The sequence below is a fragment of the Neomonachus schauinslandi genome, chromosome 15 (assembly GCF_002201575.2).
Source record: "Neomonachus schauinslandi chromosome 15, ASM220157v2, whole genome shotgun sequence".
Lineage (NCBI taxonomy): Eukaryota > Metazoa > Chordata > Mammalia > Carnivora > Phocidae > Neomonachus > Neomonachus schauinslandi.
Window position 1 is genome coordinate 1817472 of NC_058417.1, and position 11390 is coordinate 1828861.

Below are 11390 nucleotides of genomic sequence, written 5' to 3' on the forward strand. Positions count from 1 at the left end.
AAGTGCACACACGCGCCCGGTTCACCCCTCCCTCCTCTGCCTTGCTTCTTCTCCACGCTCGTCACTCGGCATGCTGTGCCTTTCACTGTTGATCTGTCTGTCCTCCCCCTTTAGAATCTCTGGTGCGTTCTGGCCCCGATGGCGCCCTGGCGCCTAGGACAGAGCCTGACACGCAGCTGGCCCCCCACGCCCCCATCCAGCCCGCGCTCACATGGTGCTGGAAGCCAGGTTGGTGTCCTCATGCTTGAGCTTCCCGTCCAGGGCAAGACCTCGCTTCTCCCGGTTGTCGCTGAGAAGCGGGGTGATGGTATACACCTTGCAGAACGTGGAGCTGGGGGACACCTGATCACTGGGGAGTGGGCACAGGAGAACGAGACTCTGGGGGGGGCGGGCCGGTGAGGAGGTCGCTCCCACCCCCAGGGGCTTCTCCCCCGCCGCTAGCCTGGCTCCGTTTGGGTCCCCAGGTAACAAGCCGCTCAAGAAAATGAGCAGCTCAGAGCCAGCTGCCCTTGCAGGGGATGCCCTTGGAGGTGGGGACGGTTCGATCCCCGCCTCACATTCACCCAGGGCTGCTCCTCTGCCCCGAGGTGGGCACCGGGCTGTCATGTTACTCACTCGTGTTCGATCTGAGCCACGGGACACTTGTACTGGGCAGTGCTGAAGAGGCAGATGTCCGCATATTGTCTCACTGTGGGGTGGGGTGGGGTCAAGCAGCCGTGCTGGGAGCGCAGGCTGCCCCCCCCCGGGGCTGTGTCACATTCTGGGGTGGCCTCCCGCACTGGGGGGTGTCCCTGGGCTGAGATCACACCAGGAGCCACGTGGGCAGCAAGTCCCACCCCCAAGACCCCTTCTGTCCCCCACCTCCTACCAGAGACTTTGATCTTCTTGATGGTCTTGGTGGAGTTGTTGGTGACGTGGACGTTGACACTGAGGGGCTCCCCGTGGTAGTAGAGCTTTCGAGGGGAGGGGGTCAAGTTAATGCGATCTGTTTGCCCTGGTCCCATTATTAGCGTCCGCCCTCCCCCCATGCAGACCGGAGGCTTGGTCTCCCTCTAAACCCAAGCCCACGCCCACGCCCAGCTGAGGCGGCCTTCTTTAAAAACACTGTCCTGGCAGGTGGCTTCAGCCCTCCCCCCAGGGTCCCTCTGCACGGGGACACCTGCGTCACCCTCCTGCACCCCACCTCCTTGTCCAGGGAAGCCTCAAGGTGCAAGGACCGGTCGGACATGAGGAAGTGGCGTGTGGTTTCTGCTGAAGGCTGGGGGCCGGGTTTCTCTGGGGCAAATTGCACCTTTCGGATCACCAGACGCACAGAGTTCCTGGGGGTGGGGAGGAGGGGTGGGAGGGGCCAGTCCTCAGACACCCGGACCCCCACCACCGCCTTCCCTGGGCCTGGGGCTCCAGGGAGTGGGGAGGGGGACAGTCACAGCACAGGGGAGCTTGCTTCCCTCACCTTTTGTGGCTTTTCTCTTCTAGTGATTTGGCACAGAAGGCTCGAATCTCAAAGTCTACTCCACAGGCCTCGGGAGGAGAAAAGGTCACATCTTACACAAGGGCCCGGCCCCCACGCCCTTCCTTCCCTCTCCCCTCGCCTTCGTCAGGGACTCTTGCCCCATCGCGGTCTGCTCTGAGCAGTGCAGGGCCTGGGGCTTCGTCCTCTGCCTCCCAAAGACCCAGTACCTGGCAGAGCGTCGGTCCTGTCTGCAAGGTGAGTCCCTATACTCACCCGTGAGTGCCCAGAGTCACCCGTGAACAGATAAACCATATTTCCACTGGGGGCATGTCCCATCTGGCTTCTCCCTGACAGCCCCCCTCTCAGTGTGTCCCAGGCTCCTAATGGAGCCCATTCTGTCCCCTGAGCCCTCAGACCCATTCCTGCTGTACCTTCCCCGTGTCCTCGGGGCCTGGCTGCAGGGTGACGGAGCAGGGCAGATTCTGGGGGATCTGTGGGGAGGCAAGGAGAGGCTTCAGTTCTTCCAGAGAGCCCCCAAATCTTTCTCCCAATTCCCACTAAGAGGCTGGAGGAGAAGTCCCGGGAGGTGAGAGAAGAAGGAAGGGGCCCCAGGGAGGAGGCAGAGACAAGGGTGACCCTGCAGGTGGGGAGGGGTGGTCTAGGGCTTCCTCCTCACTGTTGCTTCCAGATCTTCCCGGAACAGGTGCCTCAGCCCCCCTCCCCCAACTCAGTCCCAGACCCCTTGCCCTGCAGAGGGTGAGGGGCATCCTCACTGTGAAGAAGAAGGGGTGGGCATGCCGGCCCAGCTTCCTCAACAGCCGGTCCTGCAGGCGGGTGGGGGGCCGCGGTGGGTTGGGTACGGGGGGGGAAGGCCTGGTAGTTGGCGATGAACAGGTCTTTGCGGAAGGACAAGCCCAGCACGTCCAGGTCCTCGCGGCCATAGCGGAAGGCGCAGGTGAGGGTCACAAACACTGCGCGGGAGGGCAAGGTGGGGCCGTCAGGAGCCCCTCCGGCCCCAGCCCCCCAGTCCCCAGCAGCATCCAACCTGCCTGAACCCGACTTCCCTCTTTGTCTTGGCCCTCTGTCTCTCCGGGGTCCGTGTCAGGGCCAGCCCGCCCCACTGGGCTACCCTGACCTCCCCTGGGCGCCCCCCACACTCAGGCCAGTACCTTTGCGGTCCTTCAAGTAGTCAGGGTCCACGAGCACCACACCATCTGGGAAAGGGACACACGAGCTCACTTCCTGTCAGGGCCTTGCCTCCATCCCTGGGCCCGGGAACCTCTCCCCATCTTGGGGGCCCCAGCAGTACTTTCTGGGCACACTTACCTACGGGGTCCACTTTGTCCAGGTGGTCTACAAAGTCCCGCTTGCCCAAGTACACGGTGAGCTGAGGATACGGAAGGGGCACATGGAAGTTGGGGCAGGAGGGTGCGGGGCATCAGAGCCCTTCAGAGTGACTGTCCCGCCCCGGTCTTTCCCAGGCTGGGGTAGCCCCGGGGTTCCTCTCAGCAGGGTCAGAAGCGGAGAGTGGTGGGGTTTCCCAGATTACCCACCCTTGAAGCTTTTCGCACCTCTGCCCACAAGTCAGGCAAGTGTGTGTATGAGTGTCTGTGGGGTGGGGTGGGGTGGGGTGGGGAGAGGGCTTGGGGAGGACTCGCGCCCCCCCACCCCCAGCCAGTTAGAGAACAGGGTGTGGTCTCACTGGCTCCCTCAAGGGGCTCTGGGACACACAGGCCATAGCCTGGGGGCTGCTGACTGTTCACAGCCCAGGAACCCTGGGCTGGCTCCCAAGAGGGGTATAGTCTAGGGCTTCTGGCTCCTCCCCCTTCATCTTGCCTAGGGACCCGGACCTGTGCCCACCCAGCCCAGTGTCTGGCTCAGGTTGAGCGGCCTTTGCGGCAAGGGGCTTCAGGAGGGAAGGAAGTCGGCTCTTAGCTGTCACAGGAAGTGGGGAGCTAGGGGTTGGGGATCGGCTAGGGGCAGGCTGGGCCTTGCAGGGGCCCAGAGAGGGCTGGGAGGAGAAGCAGCATGGGAGACTCACCTTGCAGTTAGGGCTCGACTTCTTGAAGACCCTAATAAAACAGAAAGGGAAACCCCACTCCCTCAGACCGCGCGGCAGGGACGCCCCCCACCAGTCCGAGAAACCAGAGCTCACCCGGGACTCTGCCTGCAGGCTCTGGGGCTTTGCCAACTCTACCCCTCCCACTTCCTCCCAGAAGGAGGGCAACCACAGGTCCTTGATCTTCCCATTCCCAACGCAGCAGTGGTGCCCCCCCCCCACCTTCCACCCTTACTAGGTCCCCTCCTCCTGTGGCAATGGCCCCTGGTTGCCACAGGAAACACCCGGGCTCTTTCCAGAGCACTTCCCCTAGGGGGGTCCGAATGGGCAGGTTGTAGGAGCCTCTGTCTAAGACCGAACCCTCTCTCCATTGTCTCCCGTCTCTAGCTCCAAAGACAGCTGGAGTACCCAGAAGGGCAATGGCCCTGGCTTTGGCCCCTAAAATGGATTCTACTTATAGGCACTACTCAAGGGTGACCCGACTCCATGAACCTCCAACTGTCTCCATCCCTGATCTCAGCAGCCTCAAAGCCTATTTGTTTTTGAAGGCCAATCTCAGGTATCACCACCCTTAGAAAGCAGACCCAGCCCGGACCCCGGTTACTCCTTTTTTGGGGGGGGTTCCTGTCACACTAGCTTATGTTTCACTGGTGGTGTGATGGCCGTGAGCTGTATTCAGTTAGGCTCCCCCAGCATGGCGCCGGCCCTACGAGAGAGACGATCATGCCGGCTGACATGGGTCGGGAGAATGCTCCACGCTCCGCACTGTTTCAAGGGCTCCGTGTGTGTTATCTCACTTAATACTCTTAGCGACCCAGTATTCCTAATCTACAGGTGAGGGAACCGAGGCACGGGGACTGAAGGATTTAGCCTAAGGCCCCAGAGGGTGTAACTGGTGGGACTCAGATGAACAGAGGCACTCTGGCTCTGAGCCCATGCTCTTCATCACTAAACCGTTATACTCTCCCGTCTCTGCAATTGGCATGAAATTTGTTGAATTGCAGGGGATTCGCTCCCCTGAGCTGAGACAGTCTAAGCCTGGACTCTCCCCACTGCTGAGAGCATAAGTAGGTGTCTGGTGATTCCTGTGCTCTGGTCGCTTGCAGGTCTGACCTTCCTCATCCCAATCCACTCTGCCTCAGCAGCGATCCCTGGGAAAGGTCCTCGGCTAGTAGAAACTGAAGTCCTGCCGACCAACCCATCCTTCCTCCAGCACCCCCCGCCCCCCAGTTTTGCTCTAACAACTTCGCTTGCCACTTCTTCCTAGAAGGTCAGACTGTCCAAAGGCCATAAGACAAAGGGTATGGTGGCCCCCAGGTATCCCCATCCAATAAAGGAGAGTAGACACTGGTATGGTGGCAGCTAGAATAAGCACCCAACCTGGGGGCAGACAGCTATGGCATCATCCAGCTCCCCCTCCCCTTCGCTTCGTTTTCCTCTTTGTCCCAGGGTTTCCTCCTATTAGGGAGAAAGCCATCAGACTGTGCTTTTGGGGTAATGGCCCTGGAGCACCTGCAGGGCCACCTGCCCTTGGGAGGCGACGCTAGGGAGCAAGGTACGCTTGCTTGTACGCTAAGGCTGGCCAAGGAGGCAGAGTGTGGGGGTGCCCAGAGGTGCCCAGTGAGGGGGCCAGCGACAGCAGATGTTCTCTCCATTTCCTGTGGCCCAGAATTAGATGGGGGTGGCAGGAATTGTGCCAAGTCAGCAGCCCCCCTCTGGTCCATCCATCCTCCTCCCTGAACCACAGAACGGAAACTGGGGGCCTCCCTCGAGTCAGCGACTTCCCCTTTCTCTGGGGGTGTTTAAGCCCTAATCCAGGACACCAGTCCGCCCTCCGATCATCTCTCTGATACGACTCAACTTGGTGCTCAGAAGCCTGGGTTCTCCTCCTCTATGGGTGGGGAGCGGTGGGGCTGAAATGATAATGTTTTGCAGCACAAGTGGTGTCTTGGGACCAGGGCCCCATTCCTGATCCCGTCTGGATAGAGGCATACAGCCCCAATCTTTTCCTCTTTTGCTCCTGCTCCCCAGGGACTCCGGCATTCACCCACTATCCCCTTGGGGGTGTTGGCCCACAACAGGAAGTGGATTTTGCTAGAGACCAAAAAAGAGAACTCGGGGTATCAGTGGAAGGAAGGAGCCTCGATTGCACAGAAAACATCCGGGGAGTGGATGGCGTGCCCAGGGCAGATACTGCCCCCCCTCACCTCTGGGAAGAGGGGTAAGGCCCAGAAGCGGGGAGGGTCGTCACGCACTCTGCTCCCCCAAGATGAGGCTGTTGCTCCTAGCAACCTGGGGGAAGGCAGAAGTTTGGAAGCAGAGCCACCTGGCCCTTGGGACAGCCCGACTGCCTGTGGGGTACTGGGCAGGAGGCTCTCCCGCAGCTCGGCACGAGTCTGGGGGTGGGTGGAGAATCCCCTCCCGGCATCCAGCCTTCCCATACCCGACCCCTCGGGGGCCGGCCACCTGCGCCTCCTTCCTCCGCCCCTGCATCGCAGCCTGCACGGGAGAACCCAGTTGTCCGGCCCCCACATCCCTGCGAGAACCCAGACGCCGGCTTCCTGATCCCCTTCAGCCCTCGCTTTCTGCAAGGGCCCTGGCATGCGTCCCCCTCATTATCCTCGAGGACCTAGGCGTGCGGCCCCAGATGGCTGCCCCCTAGGGACCCAGGCGTCCGGCCCCCGGGTTCTCTCCCCGGTGTCCTTGTCCCGGGACCGTCCCGGCACCCGCCCCGAGCCGCCGCCCACGTCCCGCCGCGTGGCCCCACCTCCCTTACCTGGTGCCCGGTTTCTCCCCCATGGTGCGCGCGCCCGCCGCCCGCCGCCCGCCCGGTTCGCGGCTCGCTCGCAGCCTCCCAGCCTGCTGCCAGGTCCCTGCTCCTCCCCGCGCCACTGCGCACGCGCGCCCTCCGCTCTTTCTCCTCTCCCCCGCCCCTCCGGCCCCCTTGCGATCCCGGGGAACCGCGGCCAGATGCGTCAGCCCGGACCGCGCGCGCCGCGGCGCCGCCCGCCCTCTCGGCGCAGACACGCGCGGTGATTGGCTCCGCCCCCGCGCCCACCCCCCCCGCCGCGGCCCCGCCCCGCCGCTCCCGAGGGGTCCGTCCGGCGCGCGCAGTCCCCTGTCCCCGCTCTGCCCGCCCCTCTCTCCGCCCCTGCGCACCCCCGTAGGAACCGATTGGGCCCCCCGGAACGAAGGCGCCCGCCTGCCGGGAGGTGAGAGCCCCGTGATTGGCTCCCTGCGCCCCGGACGCCGCGGGGGTCCCCTCCCCTTTGTTTGCTTTCTCAGTGGCGGTGGAGGCGAGGGAGGCGGTGGGGGCGGAGGAAGGAGCTCCGGCACAGTCTGGGAACATGGATGAGGGGATGCACACGTGGGTGAGCGGCTCCAGTTGCGTGATGCTGTGCTTCGGGGCGCGCCGCTCACCCCAGTACTCGCAGCCTTCTTTGGCCCTCCCTCCCGCCTCTTTATTGTGGTGTGTCAGCTCCCTCTGGTGTCTGTCTTTCATCTTCCACGGGGTTACTCTGCCTGGTTTCTCGGACTACCCATCCCTTCCATCTACTCGCATCACAGCCAGCATCCATCCATGTATCCATCCAAGCATCCATGCCTCCATCCATCCATCCATGCATCCATGCATCCATGCACCCATCCATCTATCCATGCATCCATGCATCCGTCCATGCATCCATCCATGCATCCATGCATGCATCCATGCATGCATCCATGCATGCATCCATGCATCCATGCATGCATCCATGCCTATTTCGTGCCAGTCACTGTGCTGGGCAATGGATTCACATGGCCTCTGCTTTCCTAGCACAGTTCAGGAGACACAGAAACAGGTATTATGATCCCAAGAATACTATAATGGAGGTATGACTCAGAAGACAAAGCGACTACCAGCGCTTGACTGGGGCAGGGTGGAGGGAGGTGACGCTGTCCAGAGGAGGAGACATTTGAGGACAATCTTTCTGAAGGGTGGGCAGACATTGAGAAAGGGTGTTGCAAAGACAGATAAAGGCAAGGTACATCCTCTTCTGAAGAAGTGTTCGTGGGGTTCCACCGCAGGAGAGATGAGGTGGAGGAGGAGGACTGGAACAGAGTGTGAGGGATTCTGTATAGCAGGTGAAAGAACAAGACCGAGGTCGTCCCTGGAGGAGGACACTCGGATCCAGTACTGGCTTTTTTTAAGCGAAAGACTGGCACGATGAGATTTCTCCTTCAGGAGGATAATTCTGGGCAATGTGGAGGGTGCAGAGAGTGGGCAAGGTTGTCTGGACTAAAACTAGTCAAGAGGAGAAGAGGGGCCAGGCAGAAGAACTATTCTAGGGCAAAATGGACTGGACCTGGGGCAGGATGATGGGTGCCTGACATTTTGGGATTTAAGGAGCTAATGTATTTCTCCTCCTTCCATGTCTTTTCCCATTCTCCCCCTGTCTTTCCCACCCAAATGAACTAACTTCACACTTCTCCCTCCACTTTTCTGCACAACAAAAAGTAATATGCACAGCGAGATAGTTTCTGAGATCATCTTTAAGGTCCAAATGTCTTACCTGATAGGAAATAAGACGAAGTCAGGGAGGGAGACAAACCATAGGAGACTCTTAGCTATAGGGAACAAACTGAGGGTTGCTGGAGGGGGTGGGGTGGAGGGCTGGGGTAACTGGGTGATGGGCATGAAGGAGGGCATGTGATGGAATGAGCACTGGGTGTTACATGCAACTGATGAATCACTGAGCTCTACCTCTGAAACTAATTATACACTATATGTTACCTAATTGAATTTAAAGAAAATAAGTTATTAAGAAAAAGGTTCAAACATAAGCCCTCAGTTCTGTCACCACCTTCTAAGCTCACCCTTCATCCCTTTCAAGCTTGAGATCATACGTTTCTTTTAGACTCATGAATCACTTTAGTCGAAGAGTCATGACCAGAAGGTAATGAGATCCACATTGCTACATATGTAAAGTGATTTTGGGGGACGCCTGGTGGCTCAGTCGGTTGAGCATCTGCCTTCGGCTCAGGTCGTGGTCCCAGGGTCCTGGGATGGAGCCCCACATCAGGCTCCCTGCTCAGCTTCTCCCTCTCCTTCTGCTGCTCCCCCTCCTTGTGTTCTCTCGCTTTGTGTCAAATAAATAAATGAAATCTTTTTTAAAAAATGATTTTGGGACTGAAAGGTAGTGGTCTGTATGGCATGAAATTTACTCTATTAAAAAGTACTGATATAAAGAAAAATTTAGAAGGATGCTAAAGAAGGCTAGAAAGAAAGAAAGAGATGCACCATATATAGGTGGGAAAACCTATCATTATAAAGCCGTCATTTCTCTGCAAATGGTGTATAAATTTAACACCGTATCAAAATAGCAATGGGAGGCTGATCCAAAGGTAGTGAGTTATCTCAAGTGATGGTTCCCAGTTACAGATCGAACTCCTTGTTCTACTCTTCCCCTCCCCCCTCCTCACTACTGCACTTGACTAGTCTTTAGAAGTAAATGGATGACAATGGAACTTTTTTGGGGGGGAACTTGATTCCAAACAATCGGAAGAATCAACTCACAAGTTTAGCTAGGATAATTCTGAAAAATAAGAGTAAAGCAGGCATTTGTCTTACCTGATAATTTATTAACTTACAATAATTAAAATTGTGTTATTGGTACAATAATACGAAACAGAGCAGTGAAAGAGAATATGGGATCCAGATACAGACTCACATGGTAGCGTTTCAAGTCAATGGAGAAAGAATGGCATAGTCACTAAACTGGGTTGAGACAGTTGGCCCTTCATTTGGGAGAAAAAAGTGATAGCTCTCCATCTCACACCTTAAAATAAATTCCGGATGGGTTAAAGATCTAAATGCATGGAATTAAAACTCTAAAAGTATTAGGAGAAAAACAGGAAAATATTTTTATAACCTTGGAAGTTAGGAAAAGCCTCATAAGACATCAAACCCCAGGGCTATAAATAATACCACCTAACACTTTATAGTATTAAGCACGTGCCAGACATTGTTCCAAGCACTTTACAAATATCAATTCATTTAATACAGCTCTATGCATTAAGGTTTTATAATTATCCCCGCTTTACAAGTGAGGAAGTGAAGGCACAGTTAAGTGACTTGCAGGTTCATACAACTAGCAAGAGGCAAAGCTGGTGTCCGAACCCAGCAGTCTAGTTCAGAGTCCGTGGCCTTTATCGAAACACCCTACCTCAAGAAGACTAAGAGATTAAAATAAATAAAATGACAAATTGGAAGAAGCCTCTTGTGACCCTGCAACACGTAACAATGGAGAATAACTCCCCACATCTACGAAGAGTTCCTACCCACTAATAAACCTAGTATCGGGATTTTGCATAAAGCACCATTTCATACGATGGACAGGGGTGTTAAGTCAAGGCAACCTTTCTAGATGGCATTTTGCCAGTACCTGTCAAAATTAAAAGTAGGCTTTTTCTTTCATCCAACTCTCATTTATTCACTCAAGAAATATTTGTTGAGCCCTTTTTATGTGCCAGGCACTATTCTAGGTGATAAGACTAATATAGTGAGGAAGAGAAGACCCCTCTCATGTATTTTATTTCTATTTTTATTTTTTAAAGATTTTATTTATTCATCTGAGACACAGAGATACAGAGAGAGGGAGCATGAGCAGGGGGAGAGGCAGAGGGAGAGAGAGAGGGAGAAGCAGGCTTCCCGTGGAGCAGAGAGCCCGACGTGGGGCTCGATCCCAGGACCCCGGGATTATGACCTGAGCCGAAGGCAGACACTTAACGACTGAGCCACCCAGGTGCCCCTCAAATGAATAAAATCTTTAAAAAAAAAAAAAAGAAAGAAAGAAAGAAATACATTTGAGATAGTGTTATGAGTTATTTAAAAAAAAATTAGCAGGGTGATGTGGTAAAGGGTGAAGGGGTTTGGGGTGGGGGCTACTTAAAAAAGAAGCCCTCTTTGAGGATGGCAAGAGGGTATCAGAGATTGAAAGAAAAATTTCTCCACGCAGAAGCAGCAGCATGTGGTGGGAGTGGGCTTGCTGGAGGGTAGAAAGAAGGCTAGTCTGGCTCAAGGATGGGAAAAGACAAGGAGACTAAGGGTACCTGTGGTATGTGTGGAGGTCGGATCACATGGATTCTAGGAGCCAGTCACCTGTTTGGAAGCCACTGAGGGGCTTTAAGCAGAGGGTGACAAGGACTGATTTAAGACTTGAAAAAGACCACTCTGGTTGCTCTGCGGAGAAGGGACCACACAGGGCCAAGAGGGGAGCCAGGAAGAGGCCTTTGTAAGAGGCCAGATGAGAATGGTGGCTGGGACCAGAGGGGCCCGGAGATGGAGAAACAAGAGAAAAAACCAGCCGTTCCGGGTTAATGAACTGGACTTGAAGACGGATTAGACAGAGGGGCAGGAAGAGGGGAATAAAGGCGACCCTCAGCCTTGACTTTCCTTCAAAGTATTAGATCACCCTCGTGCACGAAAAGCACGCAGAGAGAAGTGTTCGCGCGTTCAGTGTACGCGGGAGAAAGCGGAGCGGCTGCAGAAACGCAGCAGCAGAATTAAATCATGGCGCACCCACGCCACTGCAGCCTGCAGCTTGGGAAAGCAGCGTAAAGCGGCCACGAGGGACACCTCGTGGGACAGGCCGGGTGCAGCCGCTGCTCCCGCAAGACGGACCTCGTGTTTGCGTGACCGTGCACGGAGCGGTGTCGGAAAGCGGGCGCTGCACTGGGCGGGGGGTTCGGGGGCAGAGGCCGGTGCTCTTGGAACTTGTTTCGCAGGGCGCGCGGACGGCGGCCTGTCCGTGGCCGTCACCGCGCACACGGCCCCGCGCCACGACCGGGCGCCCCGGGCCCCGCGCGTCCCGGGCCCCGCGCGTCCCGGGCCCCGCGCGG

The 11390-nt window shown here is 56.7% G+C and overlaps 1 protein-coding gene across 1 annotated transcript in view; it reads right to left on the reverse strand.

Moving 5' to 3' along the window:
- ARRB2 (arrestin beta 2) overlaps window positions 1-6392 on the reverse strand; it is a 7996-nt gene extending 1604 nt beyond the window's left edge. The window contains 12 exon segments of the mRNA XM_021694560.2: window positions 212-349; window positions 616-688; window positions 869-953; window positions 1184-1319; window positions 1454-1521; window positions 1885-1944; window positions 2227-2308; window positions 2310-2424; window positions 2623-2667; window positions 2780-2840; window positions 3495-3525; window positions 6289-6392. Coding sequence (XP_021550235.2) covers window positions 212-349; window positions 616-688; window positions 869-953; window positions 1184-1319; window positions 1454-1521; window positions 1885-1944; window positions 2227-2308; window positions 2310-2424; window positions 2623-2667; window positions 2780-2840; window positions 3495-3525; window positions 6289-6311 — 917 coding nt within the window. The 5' untranslated portion in view covers window positions 6312-6392.
- Window positions 6393-11390: the final 4998 nt, after the last annotated feature.